At 42.6% G+C, this 19,231-nt stretch overlaps 1 protein-coding gene across 1 annotated transcript in view; it reads right to left on the bottom strand.

The window, feature by feature from the left end:
- Window positions 1–7,660: 7,660 nt before the first annotated feature.
- The window catches only part of LOC140717167 (uncharacterized), a 32,477-nt gene continuing 20,906 nt past the window's right edge, over window positions 7,661–19,231 (bottom strand). The window contains exon 6 of the mRNA XM_073030457.1: window positions 7,661–13,167. Within this exon, the coding sequence (XP_072886558.1) occupies window positions 13,067–13,167 (101 nt within the window). The 3' untranslated portion in view covers window positions 7,661–13,066. The remainder of the gene's footprint in view (window positions 13,168–19,231) is intronic.

Raw genomic sequence — 19,231 nt, 5'->3', positions numbered from 1 at the left:
GCAGAAGTGCGATGGCCAAGAAAATCAATGTTTGACAATACAAACTGGCACTTAGCAGGGTTAATAATCAACCAATGTAGGCTGAAGCACTTGAGAAGTCTGCGGAGATGTGACACATGTTCGGATATGGATGCACTGTCATCAAGTATGTCATCCAGGTAAATAAAGAGAAAATTTAAGTCTTAATATAGAGTCCATCAGTCATTGAAAAGTTTGTGCTGCACTTTCCAGTCCAAGCAGCATGCTTAGCAACTCAAAAAGGCCAAATGGGGTTATCACAGCCATTTTAGAAATATCCTCCTGATGGTAGTCCCAAACTAAGCCAACTTTAGAAAAAATTAACTTTCCTGCTAAACGTGCTGAAAGGTCTTGAATGTGTGGGACTGGGTAATGATCAGGGGTGGTAAACTCATTAAGTCATCAGCAATCTCCACATATGCAACAACCACCATCAGATTTGGGGATGATGTGGAGGGGCAAAGCCCAGGGGTATTCAACCTACATACAACGCCAAGCCTTTCCACGTCGGCAAACTCAGCCTTCATGGCTGCCAGCTTTTCTGGGTCCAGTCTACGCACACAGGCATGGACCGGCAGGCCAGTTGTGGAAAAGTGGTGCTTGACCCTGTGTTTTGCGACTGTAATGGAGAATATGAGCTTGGTGAGCTTGAAAGGGTGTCCATGATGAACAGTAGACGACCTCTGCAGCTGGAACCCATGGTGTTCACAGACCTCTGATGCCCCGATGTGCTGGCACTGTTGAAGCTGCAAGACCGTCGACGCTTTCTAGAGTTTGTACCAAAGCAAAAGCATGGTAAAGGCACAGCCCCGCCATTGTCTGCTTTGCAACTGGGGCCCTACCAGTGTTGGAGGCCCTGCTGATGGGGCTTACTGAGGCAGAGAAAGAAAGAGGAATGATGCACCTGTGTTTGGCTGAGTGTAGACTATCAGCCATTTTAGCAAGCTCCCTATAGTCCTTCACAGGTGCAGTAGTGAGGGCTATGAGAACTTGATCAGGCATTTGCTGCATAAACAGTTCTTTAAGTATAAAACAGGGATGGTGACTTCCCAGGACAGACAGCATGTGGTCCATTAGCTCTGAAGGCCTAGCATACCCCGTGTGCAAGGTGAGCAACTGTCTGGCGTGCTCAGACTTTGATAGTCCAAAAGTCTGTAATAGGTAACTTTTCAGCGTGCAATATTTTTCATGTTTGGGCAGGTGTTCAAGCAGACTTGCCACTCTTGCTGCCGTGGAGTTACTGAGCAATGCTACTACATAGTAGTACCTGGTGTCATCCTTGGAGATTTCTCACAGCGCAAATTAGGCCTTGGGTTGTACAAACCAAGCGATGGCATTTTGCTCCCAAACCTCCGGCAGTTTCAAAGGGACTACATGGCTGACATGTTGAATAACTCTGGAATCGACCTCGAGCATTGAGGTCACCAATGTAGGTTTTTAATAAATAAAATGGCACTGTTTTACGTTTAAAATAAAATGGTGTTTTACGTTTAAGGGAAACTCTTTTAATATTGATTCTCCTCTTAAACTGACCCCAAATCAATGTATAAACAACACACACAAAATGCTGGTGGAACACAGCAGGCCAGGCAGCATCTATAAGGAGAAGCACTGTCGACATTTCGGGCCGAGACCCTTCGTCAGGACTAACTGAAAGGAAAGATAGTAAGAGATTTGAAATCAATGTCAGTGCTTGTGAATTATGTATGTTTCTGCCCATTACGTTACCCTACAGTGGCAACTTGGGAAAGGCCTTCTGAAAATCCAAGTAAACAACATACACTGATTCTGCTTTGTCTATCCTGCGTGATATTTCCTGAAAGAATTCCAGCAGATTTGTCAGGCAAGATTTCCCCTTAAGGAAACCATACTGACTTTGGCCTATTTTATCATGTGCCTCCAAATACCCTGAAACCTTATCCCTAACAATGGACTCCAAAATCTCCCCAACGACTGAAGTCAGGCTAACCAGTTCTTTAAAATCATTCCAGAATCTAGTGTTACTATGGCTCCACAATCTCTTCAGCTACCTCTTTCAGAACCCTGGGGTGAGTTCCATCTGTTATTCCTCGGAGGATTTACGATCGAAGGAAATAAAACGGCTTAAAGGCACTGACCTTTCTTTGATGAAACTTTGTATCCAACCCTCTGCTCTTCTGGCAGAACAGGAGTTATCATGGATACTCGTTACTAATTCCTCGTGCGAAGATTAAACAAAGGTCGAATCTGGTTCACCGTCGACACCAACTTTCCATATCCTTCAGGATTTCCGAACTCCAATGAATCTTCACTCTCCACTGACCGAACTGGCGGTATTATAGCGAAACTGCCGGCAATAACCTTTGAGACTTAAAACAGAAAGTAAACTCCACTTTTAAACGAAACTGCATCATAATATCGGAATACGCAGCAACATGGAATCACTGGCGAATTCAGCCACGAACTGCCCACATCACAGGGTGGGGTTCTCCTTTTATACCCTGTTGAAAAAAAAACTATCACATGACCTCTCAGTGGCGGGAAAATGACATCACTCCACCATCACAAGACCATTACCTCATCTCCAGCATAGCCTCAATTACATCATGGTCACGTGACAGGTACAAGATACCCACGGGTACGTAACACAGTTTAATGTTAGAACCCCAAAGCTCCCCCTCCCATGCATAAGCAGCAGCAAGACAATGACCCCCTCACCCCCACCAGCAAAAAGCATCAGTAAAGGCACAGACTTGCAGTACCCCAAACTCTGCTCATTCACCTGGTAATTCAACATACCACAGACTCTCTCTCTCCCTAATGAGGGAAAAAGAGATGTCCCCATTTCACAGCGAGAGGGGAGACATGACAAACAACTCACTGATTTACGATGTTAACATTCTGTTGCATTGCTTTTTCCAAGCTCTGTGCCTAGAGAGTCGGCCCCAGAAAGGTGCAGATCTCTGGACACACAACCCACAGCAGCTAACCCACTGCTCCCAATGTACCGTGATCTCTTGCAATGCTTCAGGCAGGGGTACCAGCCTATAATCAGCATGTCTCCAGAGATTGGAAAATCCAGCACCCTGGAGGTGCACTAGTCTTCCAGGTCGTGTCCGTGGGATATAAAAAAGCGGCCGGTCGTGAGGCCCTGAGAGCGGGTCGCATTCCCGCAAAGAACAAAGTCAGAGTGTAACTCTGGGTCAGGGTCTTCAAAACTAATCAAGAATATAGTCAGGATTTTCTTTGTTTATTTGGAAAACTATTCTGCTTAATTGGGACAGAAGACTGTTACTGAACAGTTTCTAGCTAACGTCAGTTGTGTGCAGTCTGTGACCATTAGACAGTACTCCATGCTTAGAGTGAACAGGTTTTAAATAGTGCAAGTTGAATGTGTTTGTGTTCAAAAAGCAGTGATTTATGTCACTGATAGTTGGCAAGAAATAAGCATTTAGACAACTCAGAACTGTTTTGCTCACTGGCAGTTTCAAGCATTCAGGCTTGGAGATGCCAGAAACGACTGGGTGTGAAAATGAAATTATTTCACTTCTTCAGCAAGTTAGGAACTATGAAGAATTTGAAGGTATCGACAATCATCTGGAATGTTACAATGACAATGAAGATCTGGAGGATGCAATCATTGAAAGCATTATCTGCATCAGGTGTCTGCACTGACTTTGTTCATTTACAGTCAATCTAAAGAACCTGACAGCATGCACTGGATGAATTCCTCTGTTGATAAATATTAGGAGATAATACATTGTTTTATAGGGCTGTAGAAGAATCGGTAGTGTTCTAATTTGTTCTGTATTTCATTTAAATACATAATTTTTCCCCTAGTTTGTCTTTTTATGTATCCATGAAGCTTCGGCTAATTGGGGCAGCAACTTAATTGGGCCAAAATGTACTGGTCCTGATGCATCCCAATTAACCAGAATCCACTGTATGTATACTATATTCCATGTCAGAATGTTGAAGTGAATGTGACTTCCTCAGTGGTCTTTTTAAGAGAGTTGCTTTCTGAGTCAGCTGGGTAACTATAATGTACTTTAAAACTAGTACACACTGCAAGCCAGATGTGTTAATTCTGGAGCTGATACTAGGGGTGGCCAATCTAGTGCTTTGTCCTGGATGCATCGCACATCTAACCTATTGTTTAAAACTACACCAATCCAAGCAAGAATGTCCCATTACAGCACTAACGTGTGCCTTGGACATGCTAGAAAATTACAGTGGTGGTAGTGGGGGGGGGGGGGGGGGTTCTAAGGCTACGTCGACACTACACCAGATAAATCTGTAACTGAAGCCTTTTCTCTTCGTTTTTACCCTCCGTCCACACTAAAATGGTGTTTTCATCCCCCGAAACTGAAGCTTTTCTAAAGCACCCTCCAGAGTGTGTAAATTTGAAAACGCTGCTTGGGCAGATCAGTGTGGACGAGGTAACCGGAGAAATCTGGAAACACTGTCATGACAGATGGTGATGGCAGCGCGCCATTTCATTGTTTTCTTGAACGCAACCTAACAATTTCAGAACAGACGGCAATGAGACTGAAGCCAGAAGAGTTAGAAATGTACTCACCAAATACTTCGACCCATAACTTACTGAATAAAAAGGTATACTCACTTTGCCCTGTTTTCTGTTCTTGCTTGTATGAAGGTGGTTTACCTATTTATGCAAGTACTTCTCTGACTATAGATGTGTAACAGCCTAATGTAGCATTGTATGTAAATAACACTGATGCAGACGTGTTTTATACATTTAACAAGGTGCTTTATTAATGCAACAGAGTTAGTCAGTTTTTCAATGTTCGTTGTCAGCTGGGTCACACTGTCTGTGAACTCCCTGTTGGTTGCCTCCGTACACTCCAGTATTTATTTCTTTTTTAGTTTTAAGTCCTCCTGCGTGAGAGCCAACAGCTGCCCATCGTTTAAGTTTTTCTAGTCTGTAACTGAACAAACACGCACTGTCTTTTACAGCAAGATTCAACACCAAACATGTTGCTTGCTTTCAGTAGATGTGTCCTGCACATGCGCAGTAGGAGGTAATTCGCCGAAGTATCTGTTTCAATGTGGACAGAGATATTTTTTTAAACGCATAGTGTGGACGCCTATCGTTTTTACGTGAAACTGGCGTTTTCAAAATTATCCGGTCTGGTGTGGACGTAGCCTACGTGCAAGTTGCTCTTTGCAGTGCACCAAGTTTCTGATCTGTTCTTTTCACACAGTGGTCGGGCCAGTAACATCACAGCCTTTAATCTGATTAATCCCTGTGAATGAACTGACTGAATCAGAAGCAGAGGCTCACATTTACAAACTAATGATTTATTTGACAGATTTTCACTTTTTATTGCATCATTCACAAAAAGGGAATCTGATAGTAATTTGTGGTATAATTTCATAATATAATAGTAAAACTAATTTACATTATAGCAGTAAAATTAAAACAGAGTTCATATAAACATAATTATCTCCAACAATGTAGCTATTAAATTGTTTTTAAAAGTAAATTCGTTATCTTACTTATTAAAGTATGATAATGAAGTTAAAGGTATCTGTTCAACCATATGTATGTTGCATAGCTAAACTACTACTGAGCAATCTGACTGAGCCCACATCAGAACGGAACTCCATCATATCCAGGATGCATCCCCAATAGTTGACATTTTGCTTTCAAGGGGAAAAGTTCCAACAGTAGAAATTAATTTGTTTCTTTTTTGACATTCCAGGATGTTTTGGGATCATCAAAGATCCCATTTTACTCATCTGAAACTGCAATTTAATGGAAGTTCATAGAGAAGAAAATGGGAAAATTGGCAAAGGAGATCCCTCAATTCTTACTGGCTTGAATCCTTTGTACTTCTTGTGCTATTTAATGCATTTACTCTTAAAGATTTCTTATCTGATGCAACTATGCTTTAAGAGCATCAGTCACTTTTATTCCAGGCATGAATCATAAGAAAATTAACTCAAATATTAGAAAGACCAAAACAATTATTTTCTTAAAACCTTTCAGAGGTTTTAATTACATAGGTTGATTCCAAAACTGAATTTATTCCCCAATTATGGGGTTGTAAAAGGTTTAGAGATCTTCAAAAAAATAACATGGTGTTTATGAATTTCTTTAATTCAGTAATTCTTTGTGGAAATACTACGGCATAAAAAGAAGAATGTCAAATCTGCAGACTTACCTATTTGTCAGTTCACCAAGGTTAATTAGAGTTACATAATTATACAGCACAGAAACAGACCCTTGGCCCAACTGGTTAATGCCAGCCATGATGCCTCTCCTAGCGAATCCCACTTGCCTGCAATTAGCTCATAAGCTTCGAAACATTTCCTATCCTTGTACTTGTCCAATGGTCTTCGAAATGTTGTTACTGCACCTGCCTCAGCCACTTCCTCTAACAGCTGATTCCACATACAGTACATACCACCCTCTGTGGGAAAAAGTTTCCCCTCACGCTTTTATTAAATCTTTCCCCTTTCACCTTAAGCCTATGCCTTCTAGTTCTTGGTTCCCCATCCCTGGGAAAAGAAAAACTGAGTGCATTCACCCTAATTATGCCCCTCATAAATATTCATTGAGGACCTTGCTCATCATCTTCATCTCTACATATACAGTAGCAGCCCAGTTTAATCTTTGAAGGGCCCTGTCCTCTCCCTATTCTTTTCCCTTAATATACTTATAAAATCTCTAGATTCTCCTTAATATTCTCTGTCAAAGTCATCTCATACTCCCTTTATTGCCGCCAAATAAAATCTCCTTCTTGAGAACACTCCTACATCTCCTTTTTGCTTCTAGGGATTCACTTGATCCCAGTGTGCCTGTATCTGACCTGTGCCTCCTTTCTCCTGGCCAGTCCACAATTTCTCATTACTTCATTACTTCTATATCCAGGAAGAACCACCCCAGTCATGCAACAATATATTATGTTTTGTGACCTCATACCAGTGTTATGCCTGCAGCCCCCTCCTTTGTGAGAATCGCAATAGTACCATCAGACTTCAACGGACCTCTCTATCTTTGCTGGTAAGTGACCCAGTTACGGGGTACGTAACAAATTGGGGTTCTCGTCTCGAGATTTGATACCAAATTGGAGGGCCAGTGAATCGGCTTGTAAGTCCAAACTTGGATCTGGTTACGCAGGTAGCCAGACGGGAAACCAGCAAAGATGGACGTGGGGGAATTTATAGAAAACCCGACTCTGGAGGTGCTGAAGGCGGCCACCAAATCAGACTTGATAAATCTGGCGAAGGGGTTAAACCTCGCAGAGGTGAGGTTGTCAATGAAAAAGCGGGAGGTGCGAAGGGCAATAACTCAGTATTATATTGGGAAGAATGTGTTTACAGCTGAGGTATTGAAAAATATCCCTGAAAAGGTACCAGCTAGTGGGACAGCTCAGTTAGAGTTGGAGAAATTAAGGTTGGAACATGAAATTAGGGTAAAACAGCTGGAAGCAGCCGAGAAGGAGAAAGAAAGAGCCGAGAGAGAGAGAGAGAGAGAGAGAGAGAGAGAGAGAGAGAGAAGGAGTTAGAGTGGGCCCCAAGAAGGAGAAAGAAAGAGCCGAGAGAGAGAGAGAAGGAGTTAGAGCGGGCCGAGAAGGAGAAAGAAAGGGAGCATGCGCTCCAGCTAAAAGAGTTAGAGTTAGAGGGAGCAGGACAGAGCTGAGAAGCAAAGAGAGCATGAACTTCAGTTAAAACAGCTGGAAGCAGCTGAGAAGGAGAGGGAGGCAGAGAAACAGAGGAAACATGACTTGGAGATGGAGAAGTTAAGGCAAGAGCAACGAGTTCAAGGTTCAGACCAAGAGGAGCGGTTTAATGTTAGTCGGGAGTTGAGGTTAGTACCTCCGTTCGAGGAGACGGATGTTGATAGTTATTTCTTGCTTTTTGAAAAGGTGGCAGTGAATCAGAAGTGGCCCAGAGAACAGTGGGTGGCGTTGTTACAAAGTGTGTTAAAAGGGAAGGCACAGCGGGCATATACGGCATTGTCCATGGAGGAGGAAGATGAGGAGAGTTATGACAAAGTAAAGGCGGCCATTCTCCGGAGTTATGAGCTAGTACCTGAGGTGTATAGACAGAAGTTTAGAAATTTAAAGAAAGGGTGGAATCAGACGTATACCGAGTTTGCCTATGAGAAGGGTGTGCTCTTGGACCGTTGGTGCACCGCAGAAATAGTGGACGAGGATTATTGGCGTCTCAGGGAGTTAATTCTGATTGAGGAACTTAAAGGTTGTGTTTCAGAGGATATCCAGATGTATTTGAATGAGAAGCCGAATAAATCCATCTCAGAATTTGCTAGATTCGCAGATGAATATGCCCTAACCCACAAGACAAAGTTTTCCTCGAATATAAGTTCCCCGAGAGACCGTGGGAACGATTGAGAAAGTCCGCCGGCTGAGGCAGAGGTCCCGCCGGGAGCTAGTGGTAAGGTTGAGGGGGAAAGGTCAGACGGACAGAGATTTCCGGGCTTGACCTGTTTTAATTGTGGGAAGAGCGGGCATATTGCATCTCGGTGCTTTGCTCCGAGGAAAGAGACAGGAAAAGGGAAAGCAGCAGTCCCTATCGGATGTGCAGTGGTAATCAGTAAATCGACAAGAGAGCCCCGGGTAGACAGAGTACGAGAAGGGTCTGAGACTTGTCTGTCACACGGAACCGTGTCTGTGAGGAAGGGGGACACACCAGTTCCCATATGGATCTGGAGAGACACGGGGGCTGAGCTGTCGTTGATCAGCAGTAAGGTACTAGAGTTTGGTCGCAAGACGAGAATGGTAGCTGTGAAAGGAATTAGTAAAGGGACAGAAATGGTGCCCTTACATAAGGTCATTATGGATTGTGAGCTGGTGTCTGGACCAGTTGAAATAGGGGTGCGATCAGAATTCCCGAGAACTGACGTGGACGTCCTTCTTGGTAACGATTTAGCTGGTGGTAAGGTTTGGACAGCCATGACGCTGACAAAACAGCCTGTGAGTGTTGAGGCTCCGCCCCTAGATTCCAAGAGCTATCCCGCATGCGCGGTCACTCGCAGCATGTTGAGAGAGGCAGCTGAGAACGAGAGCAGTTTAAATCTGGCCGGTTTCGATTTGGCCAAGACGTTTTTACCGACCCTGTACCATGAGGGTTTAGAGGGTGGTAAAACAAAGAGTAGTAAAGTGAAAGAGGGTAAGGGAGAGGAGGTAGATCTTCACTTAGCGAGGAGAAAGGTTCTAGAGGCAGAAAATAAAGATGAGGAACCGTTAGAGTGGTTAAGAGGTCCAGAGTTGGACATGGATGATCTGTCCGGTTTGGCAGAACTGTTTGATGAAGTTGAAAATTCTAAAGGTGTTCCCGATAATGAAATGAGGGCAGTCCTAGATGAAAAGGGTGCCCTTGCCTTGAAGAAGTCTGCTGGGTTGGCAGATGAGGTTGTTTCAGTCCGCGGGATTGAGTTAACTCCGAAAGGGAGTTGCCCAGAGAGTAACTGGGAGGATCAGGGGAATTTAGAATTTGAAATGGGTACGAGTATTGAAAGCCTGGAAGAGGCCAATGTCCCGTTTGAGTGAGTCCAAGATAGGGATGCACGTGGTACTGAACCTAGTAACGGAGCTCAGAAAAAGTCTGAGGTATTTGATTCCGTTGAACGAGACGGCCGTCCTTATGGGTCAGATAGGCTTGGTTCAGTGAAGAAAAGGTTAACCTTGGTAATAGTGGGAAGTGAGAGTTCCCAGGTGTTAATGCTCGAAGGTGTGTTAAAAGTTACTGAGGAGATGAATGTTATCATTGAAGAAAACGGGAAATATGTAGTTCCCAAATCGAATGAAGAAAATTTAAAACCCGCGGATCACTTACAGGTTGAGTTGGAAGATGACGGGGCCCCCCATGCTATTGTTATTCCAGAGTGTGGTGTGAAAAGGCAGAATTTCAAATGCTGCTTGAACAAGGAGTTCGAACTGAAAACTAATAGCCTGAAGGGTCCTGAAGAGAAAGCTAACAACTTGCGTAAAATTAAAGAATTGGGTGGAAATTCAGAAGATGGTCTAAGTTTGGGACACAGTGTTGATAAAATAACTCCTATGAAAGAAGCGGGCACAAGCCTCTTTTGCCAGGCTACCCGAGCTCCCCATGTGGGAAATAACTGGAAAAGAGGCGAGGGTTAATGGGGGACACCATCTTTAAATAGCAGAAACCGGTTTTAAGGGATTTCGACAAAACCTGTGAATAATAAAAGACAACCCCCATGGAAGTCTGCCTGTTAAGTTTGAAAGCAACATAACAATTGGTATTTGCATGAACTTTTGTAGTATACACGTAAGCTTAAGATCACAACTCTTTAGTTTTGTTTGCTGGAAAAAAAAAGGTGGTTATTAAATTGAAGTCTGATGATATAAGACTTTAGTAAGGTACAAGATGTTAAGCTATTAAAGGAAGACTGTAATCATTAACTGTTTGGATGCTGAATTGGATGTATAACTGTATTACTCTGTAGTGAAAAAGAAAAGCTTTTGTATTATGTTAGATTCCACAATCCTGTAAGACTCTGTACTACTTCGTTTTAACCGCTGGTAAAAATGCATTGAAGGAAGTGGGTGTTATGCCTGCAGCCCCCTCCTTTGTGAGAATCGCAAGATCACTATTGGGTTGTGTCAGGGGACCCAGGAAATGAGAGAGAGACGTGCAGAATGCCTCGTTCCCCGGCGATGTAAAGCTACGGGGCATGGCCATTGTCTCTTGGAGACACATTTGTGGATTGAAATACTGTGCTACATGAACGCCCTCAGGCAAAGTGGGCTGGGTGAGAAAGAGATTGCATCACCCCAACCTGATTGACATCTACGACCCTGCGAGTCAGGATAAAAGAGGGTCTGTAGGAACAGCCCCTCAGACGCACCAGAAGAAACGCTAGTGATCCCTTAATAGCGGGAAGCCATTTGAAGGAGGCCACGTGCGTTCAGTTCCGTTGCTTGGGACTGGTGGCTGGAACCACGGAGAATGGCTTTTAGCTAGCAACGGGGAAATCAACTCCCCCGACTCAAAGGACTGGCATCATAAAAGACCTGGGCAAGTTTAAAACCGTCTCTCTTAAACCCAAAACGCTACAGCTTGAATGAACTAAAGTGACTTTTATATTTCCATTGGACAATACATTATCTCCTAGACAACGATAGAGCTATTTCTTATTGATCATTATTATATCTGCACTTTTAGATTTAGTACTGACAATGTATATTATCTGTATGTTTGCATTAATCTTATTTTTGTGCCCCTTTATCAATAAATACTTTTAAAAATAGTACCGTCAGACTTCAACGGACCTCTCTATCTTTGCTGGTAAGTGACCCAGTTACGGGGTACGTAACACCAGATTGTCCATAATCTCCTCATACCCCACCCATTGAAGCAGACATCTAGTTTATCCGGCATCAGTTTAGGTCAGGATGCTGTAATGATTCATACCTCAGCTGCGGGTTCCTCCTACTTTGCTCAACACTGCAAATGACGTTTACCTTGTCTTCCCATTGAGCTTTTTGAAAAGAGGCACCTATTTAAAAAGCCATTGATCTGAAATCTGAATTCTTGTTTCTTTCTCCACAGATGCAGACTGCTTACAGATTTTGTTTGTTTTATTTCAAGTCGAGTACTTCACAAAAGCTGTGGGTATTTTGTTCTTGAGACCATTTGATTACCTTTAACTGGAAACTCATTTAAATGTTCACAACAGCCTTCAAGCACTACTGTTACAATTATTTCCACCCCTCCACCTCCATCACCCTCCTCAGCTGTACATCGTCGATTCAAGTTATTTAATTATTGTAATCACTAATCTTGGAGAGGTCTCGTCAATAAGCTAGTAATGTATGAGGGTCAGGGGCCTTATTACTCTGGTGAATTAACTGGAGAATTATCCCCCTGGATTATAATATTTGAACCTTGAAACTAAGGACAAAATATCAACACCAGTTCAGCATTGAGATTTGCACCTTTTGTCTGGTTTCAAGATGAAATGACAAAATGAAACCTTAGGTTAGAAATCTGGCCATTTTGTACTCCTAATAATTAACCTAAATAATCAGAAATATACAGCAAGACAGCCCATGGATAGAGTTAACCATCAGCTGCTCATCTATTTAAAGTGTCCTTGAATTGAAAGTAATAACTTCATTGACATGTCAGCCTCACTAGAATAATGAAGTAGGTTAAAGGACCAACGGCATTGGAATGGACATTTATATTTTCATGTATTCTCACTGATGGCAACACTGAACCTTTTGTAAAAATAACAGTACATTCTGTACAGACAGCTAGAAGTTTAAGAATAAGAAAAATATATACTGCAGATTTTATGTACATCAACAGAGAAATTAATTTGACGTTTGACTTCAGTTGTTCTGTTGTTGAATTAGCTCCTCTCAGTAATTGTGATTTTACTTCAAATTATATCACTGATATGAACTTAATAGCAATATCTTAATGAGGATCAAATCATTTCTTTGAAACTTTCCATACCTTTAAGGCTGGAAAAAAAGGAATAGTATAGAAATGACAGCTTCAGATTATCTCTTGGTGTTCATCAGATTTAATCAAAACATGGTAAGCCTTGTGCTCGAGCTCATATACCCCTCACATGTTTGCTATTTGTAAAAGCAACATTAAAGTAATATTCAAGTTAAAGCCATTTCAAAAGCTTCAAACATTAGTTGCTAATCTATCAATAAAACTGAATACATTTCAGGAACTGATGTTCTGGTCTTTAACAACACAAACAAAACACTGGAGGAACTCAGCAGGCCAGACAGCATCTATGGAAGTAAGTACAGTCGACGTTTCAGGCCGAAACTCTTCGGCAGGACTGCCTGAAACATGAACTGCACTTTTCTCCATATGTGCTGCCTGGCCTGCTGAGTTCCTCCAGCATTTTGAGTGTGTTGCTCAGGTTTCCAGCACCTGCAAATTTTCTCTTGTTTCTAGTCTTTAAATTCACTTTAGATTTTATAACTGTGTAGATTTCCAGCCAAAAAATTTACCCATTCAGAGATCGCCACGGAAATTATTTGATTAGGAAGTTATAATTAGAGTTCAAACACTATCTTTAATTTTACACAGAATACAACAAAACCAATACTGTGGTGAATATCAGAAAAGTACTTGAGCCAACTGCTGAGATCCTGCTGGCAACGGAACTACGGGGCAAAGTATCTGTTGAAGAATACAGTAGAAGTAGTAAGTTGTTTGTATTTTAACTTGTGAAATAATGACATAACTTCTTGTATTTAAAAATACTGAGAATGGTATAATTTTAGCAGCTGTGTTAGTCACTGCTGCCACACCTGATTCACAGTCAATACAAGGAAATTCACTGAATAATAGCCCTAAACAAAGCACTCCACCTATCTCTACTTTTGCTGAATTGGTTTATATTAGTCATCCTTAATAACGTTACATTACTAATTTAGATTAGATCTGAAATCACACTTTTTGTGTTGCTTTCGCATCTGAATAAGGAGTTGCATTTGTTACTTGAGCTTAGTTTCCCTGTCATTGAACTAACTCTGCAGAAGACTGAATATGGGTTGCAGGAGTTTGAGTAATTAAATTTACGGGACAGCCTGAGATGGTTCCAGAATCTGCTAGAATATAAAAGCAAGGATGAATACTGAGGCCTTTTCTGGCATTGGTCAGACCACATTTGGAGTATTACAAGCAGTTTTAGGGCTCATATCTAAGATAGGATGTGCTGGTATTTGGAGAGGGTTTTGAGGAGGTTTACAACAATGATCTCAGGAAGGGTTAATGTATAAAGAACATTTGGTGACTCTGGGCTTGTACTCACTGTGGAATGATGGGAACATCTCATTGAAACCTGTCATATATTGAAAGCAACACACACAAAATGCTGGAGGAACTCAGCAGGCCTGGCAGCATCTGTGGAAACGAGTAACCAGTTGACGTTTAGACAGAGACCCTTTGTCCGGACTGAAGAAACGAAAATGAGAAGCCAGATTAAGAAGATGTCAGGAGGGGAGGAAGAAGTACAAGGTAATAGGTGATAGCTGGTAGTAGGTGAGGGGGATGGGTGAAGTAAAGAGCTCGGAACTCGATTGGTGAAAGAGATAAAGGGCTGGAGAAGGTGGAATCTGATAGGAGAGGACAGAAAGCCATGGAAAAAAAGGGGGAGGAGCACCAGATCGAGGTGATGAGCGGGTAAGGAGATATGGTGGGGGGAGGGGAAGAATAGGGAATGGTGAAGGTGAGGGAGGGGAAAACTACTGGAAGTTCGAGAAATCGATGTTCATGCCACCAGGTTGGAGGCTATGCAGACAGAATATAAGGTGTTGCTCCTCCAACCTGAATGTGGCCCCTCATTGCTGCAGTAGAAGAGCCCATGGACTGACAAGTCGGAATGGGAATGGGAAATAGAATTAAAATGGGTGGCCACTGGGTGATCACACTATTTCTGGCAGACGGAGCATAGGTGCTCAGCAAAGCAGTCTCCCAATCTACTTTGGGTCTCACTGAGATACAGGAGGCCAGATCGGATGCAGTAGATGACCCCCAACAGACTCACAGGTGAAGTGTTGCCTCACCTGGAAGGACTGTTTGGGGCCCTGAATGGTAGTGAGGGAGGAGGATTCCGTCCCCTCTCCTTCCCCATTCCCCATTCCCATTTCCCTCTCTCTCCTTATCACCTTACCTGCCCATCCCTCTGGTGCTCCTCCCCTTTTTCTTCTTCTATGGTCTTCTGTCCTGTCAGATTCCCCCTTCTCCAGCCCTGTATCTCTTTCACCAATCTACTTCCCAGCTCTTTACTTCATCTCTCCCCGCCCGTTTCACTTATCACCTACTACCTTGTACTTCTTCCTCCCCTTCCCCTCACCTTCTTAATCTGACTTCTCGCCTTTTCTCTGCGGCCAAAAACTTCAATTGTTTACACTCTTCCATAGATGCTACCTGGGCTACTAAGTTGCTCCAGCATTTTGTGCGCGTTGCTTGGATTTCCAGCATCTGCAAACTTTCTCTTGTTCATATATTGAAAGGCCTAGTTAGAGTGGAAATGGAGAGGATGTACCTAATAGCAGGAGAATGTAGGACCAGGGGACACAGCCTCAGGAAACAAGGACATCCCTTTAGAACAGAGTCGAGGAGGAATTTCTTTAAGCAGGTGGTGGTGAATCTGTGGAGTTCATTGTCACAAAAAGCTGTGGAGCTCAAGTCATATTTAACATGGATGTTCATAGGTTCTTGATTAGTACGAGTCAAATATTAAAGGGAGGAGAATAGGGTTGAGAGGGAAAATAAACCGGCCATGATTGAAGGGCAGAGCAGACTCTATGGGACGCATGGTCTGATGCTGCTTCTGTCTTATGGTCTTCATGCTTTTGGTTTAGATCTTCATTGCTACTCCATCAGAGTTTTACGAAGTGTGGGTACATACAAGAGATAGAAGATTAAGCATGAATTGATAATATACATTCACCACCTGTAAATATCTGTACTGGTGCCACGAGGTTGACATGTTTTTTTTTATTTCAAGCATATTTTGATGGACCTTTCAATGTTTGCAGAAGACATGATGTTTATTAAGCTCTAGTCCGTATTCCTCTCTACTGAAAACATGGAAAAAAATGGGTTGGGCATGCTAACAGGCAAGCAACTTTATTTTGACAATGACTCCTCATCCCTGATTAATTGTTGAAATCTATAATGAGGATAATAAAATGAGAATGTTAATTCATGGTTTTATGAAGAGCAAAATAAAACAAATAAGGTCAATTACTTACTTTTCCACAAATATTTAATAATTTATGGGAGTAACTGTAGAAATTCAAAATAAAAAGGCAGAGGAGGGAGAAAAATTGTGCATATTTGTGCAAAGGGATTTTTAAAAAAGAGAAAGAAGTAATCTGATAGTTGTTGTTCTCCACGTCTTGAGGTGCATCTGGCAGCAACCTTTGCCATTTCCTTAGCATTTATTTGCCTGTTTTTGCTCGACACTCAACCCAGCACGGATGGAAAGTGTGGAAGGAACCGGCCAGATTCCAAATCGGGACCACTCACTTCAAAATCCAGTGCGGATGCCACTACACCACTGGCCAACCAATTCGATAGTGGAGCAATTATATTTATTTATCACTATATCTTTTTGCATTTGCACAACTTGTTGTCTTTTTCACATTGGTTCTTTACCTGTCCAGTTGGGTGTGCCCTTTCATTAATTCTGTTCCCTGTGCATACTTAATGGTATGGTTATATTTATATTAAGATCATACAATTTTACTTTTCTTCAAATTATAAAAATAAAACCATATGATTTTCTATTTTGAAGCATGGTGTGGACATTGAAGCAGGAGGGGGAGGGGAAAATGGGAAATGATAGGAGAAGACCGGAGGGGGAGGAGTGAAGCTAAGAGCTGGAAAGGTGATTGGCAAAAGGGATACAGAGCTGGAGAAGGGAAAGGATCATGGGACGAGAGGCCTCGGGAGAAAGAAAGGGGGAGGGGAGCACCAGAGGGAGATGGAGAACTGGCAGAGTGATGGGCAGAGAGAGAGGGAAAAAAAGGGGGGGAAAGCTAAATATATCAGGGATGGGGTAAGAAGGGGAGGAGAGGCATTAACGGAAGTTAGAGAAGTCAATGTTCATGCCATCAGGTTGGAGGCTCTCAGCTTCACCCTACCCCCTCCGGTCTTCTCCTATCATTTTGCATTTCCACCTCCCCCTCCTACTTTCAAATCTCTTACTATCTTTCCTTTCAGTTAGTCCTGACAAAGGGTCTCGGCCCGAAACTTCAACAGTGCTTCTTCCTATAGATCTGCCTGGCCTGCTGTGTTCCACCAGCATTTTGTGTGTGTTAGTTGAGGCGTAATAACTGTTGGTGTACGTCCTGAGGCTTCTGTACCTCCTTCTTCATGGCAGCAGCGAGAAGAGAGCATGGCCTGGATGATGGATGCAACTTTTCTGTAACAGTGGTCCGTGGAAGTGTGCTTAATAGTGGGGAGGGCTTTACACATGATGGACTGGGCTGTATCCACTACCTTTTAAAGGTTTTTCTCTTCAAGGGTATTTGTGTTTCCATATCAGGCCATGTTGCAACCAATCAATATATTGTCTCCATTACACTTATATAAAAGTATGTCAACAATTTTAGATGACATGCTGAATCTTCACAAGCTCCGAGAAAGCAGAGACTCAGCCATGCTTTCTTTGTAATGGAGCTTACATGCTGGACCCAGGACAGATCCTCTAAAATGGTAACAACCGAGGAATTTAAAGTTACTGACCCTCTCCATCTCTGATCCCCTGATGAGGACTGGCTCATGGACCTCCAGTTTCCTCAACTGAAGTCTACAATCAGCTCCTTGGTCTTGCTGACATTGAGTGAGAAGTTGTTGTGGCACCACTCAGACAAATTTTCAATCACTGTCCTATATGCTGATTTGTCAACAGCTTTGATTGGGCCAATGACAGTGGTGTCATCAGCAAACTTAAATATGGCATTGGAGCTGTGCTTAGCCTCGCACTCAGAAATGTAAAGCAAGTAGAGCAGAGGGTTAAGCACACGGACTTGTGGTGCACTTGTGCTGATGGAGATTGTGGAGGAGATGTTGATGCCAATCCAAACTGACTGGAGTCTGCAAGTGAGGAAATTGAGGATCCAATTGTACAAGGAGGTATTGAGGAAATGGTTTTGAAACTTACTGATTAGTTTTGAGGGGGTGATAGTATTGAATGCTGAGCTGTAGTTGATAAAGAGCATCCTGATGTATGCACCTTTGCTGTCCAAATGTTCCAGGGTTTTGTGAAGAGCTAAAAATTTGGTTGTGTGAAGAGCCAATTTGCCTACCAGTGCTGTGAATTTGTTGCACTGGTAGGCAAATTGAAGCGGATCCAAGTCACTTCTCAGGCAGGGGTTGATGTACTTTATCACCAACCTCTCAAACACTTCATCACTGTGGATGTAAGTGCTACTGGATGATAGTCATTGAGGCATGTTCTTCTTAGGGACCAGTATATCTGAGACTGAAATCACAGGGTCATCAGGGGCTGAGGGACTTTGTGAACATTCCTCTATTTTTTGGCTTCAAAGCAGACATAGAAGCCATTGAGCTCATCTGGGACCGAAGCCTTGTTGTCACTTCAGTTTCACTTTGTAGGAGGTGATAGAATTCAAGCCCTATCACAGCTTTCGAGCATCCTTCTGCGATTCAGGAACTAATGAAGAGTCTCGGGCCGAAACATTGGCTATGTAGTCATCTCCATAGATGCTTCCTGACCTGGTAGGTCTTTTGCTACAGTATATTACATTTTTCAATACAGTTCTGCCAATTGGTGTATGTAAGTCTTTGGATAAAAAATAATTCATGTTGTTGTATTTGTGCAAAAAATATATCTTTACCTTTTACTCTGAAATCAAAATTTCTGAAGATTGCCAGGGAACTGAAGTTTGAAGAAAAAGATTCATACTTGCTTCTTTACTCGGTTTGGAATGGAAGCCAGGTAAGAGGCAAATTCAACGTGGACACAGCTGAACATGCATTTACCTATGGCAGATGCAATGCTGAACCAATCCTCCTTGATTATCTCTGAACGGTTGTGCAATCGGAATCATGAGGCATGATCGAAAGGTGGTTAAAGATCTGTGCAGCTAACTTTTGTTCAGAATTTTAGAGACACAGCATGGTAATGGGCCCTCGCGGCCCAACAAGCCCACATCGCCCAATCGCACCCATATAATCAATTAACTTACTAATCCGTACATCGTCGGAATGTGGGAGGAAACCTGACCACCCGGAGGAAACCCATGTGGTTGTGGGGAGAAGGTACAAATTCCCTACAAACATCGATGAGATTTGAACCCAGGTCGCTGGTATTGTAATAGCATTATACTAAATGCTACTGTATACTACCGTGCTGATCCCAAACAGATTAAATATTCAATCAGTATTCAAACCCCGCGCCCCCCCCCCCCCACACACACACACACACGTGTTTTTGGCAACTGTTTTAAGGATCTTTAGTCTTGTAAAGTAGACAAGGTTCAATGTACACATACCATATAACCATATAACAATTACAGCACGGAAACAGGCCATCTCGGCCCTTCTAGTCCGTGCTGAACGCTTACTCTCACCTAGTCCAATCGACCTGCACTCAGCCCATAACCCTCCATTCCTTTCCTATCCATATACCTATCCAATTTTTTTTTAAATGACAATACTGAGCCTGCCTCTACCACTTCTGCTGGAAGCTTGTTCCACACAGCTA

The sequence above is a fragment of the Hemitrygon akajei genome, chromosome 27 (assembly GCF_048418815.1).
Source record: "Hemitrygon akajei chromosome 27, sHemAka1.3, whole genome shotgun sequence".
Classification (NCBI taxonomy): domain Eukaryota; kingdom Metazoa; phylum Chordata; class Chondrichthyes; order Myliobatiformes; family Dasyatidae; genus Hemitrygon; species Hemitrygon akajei.
Note: the sequence above shows the minus strand (reverse complement) of the source record. Positions and strands in the feature narration are given on the sequence as shown.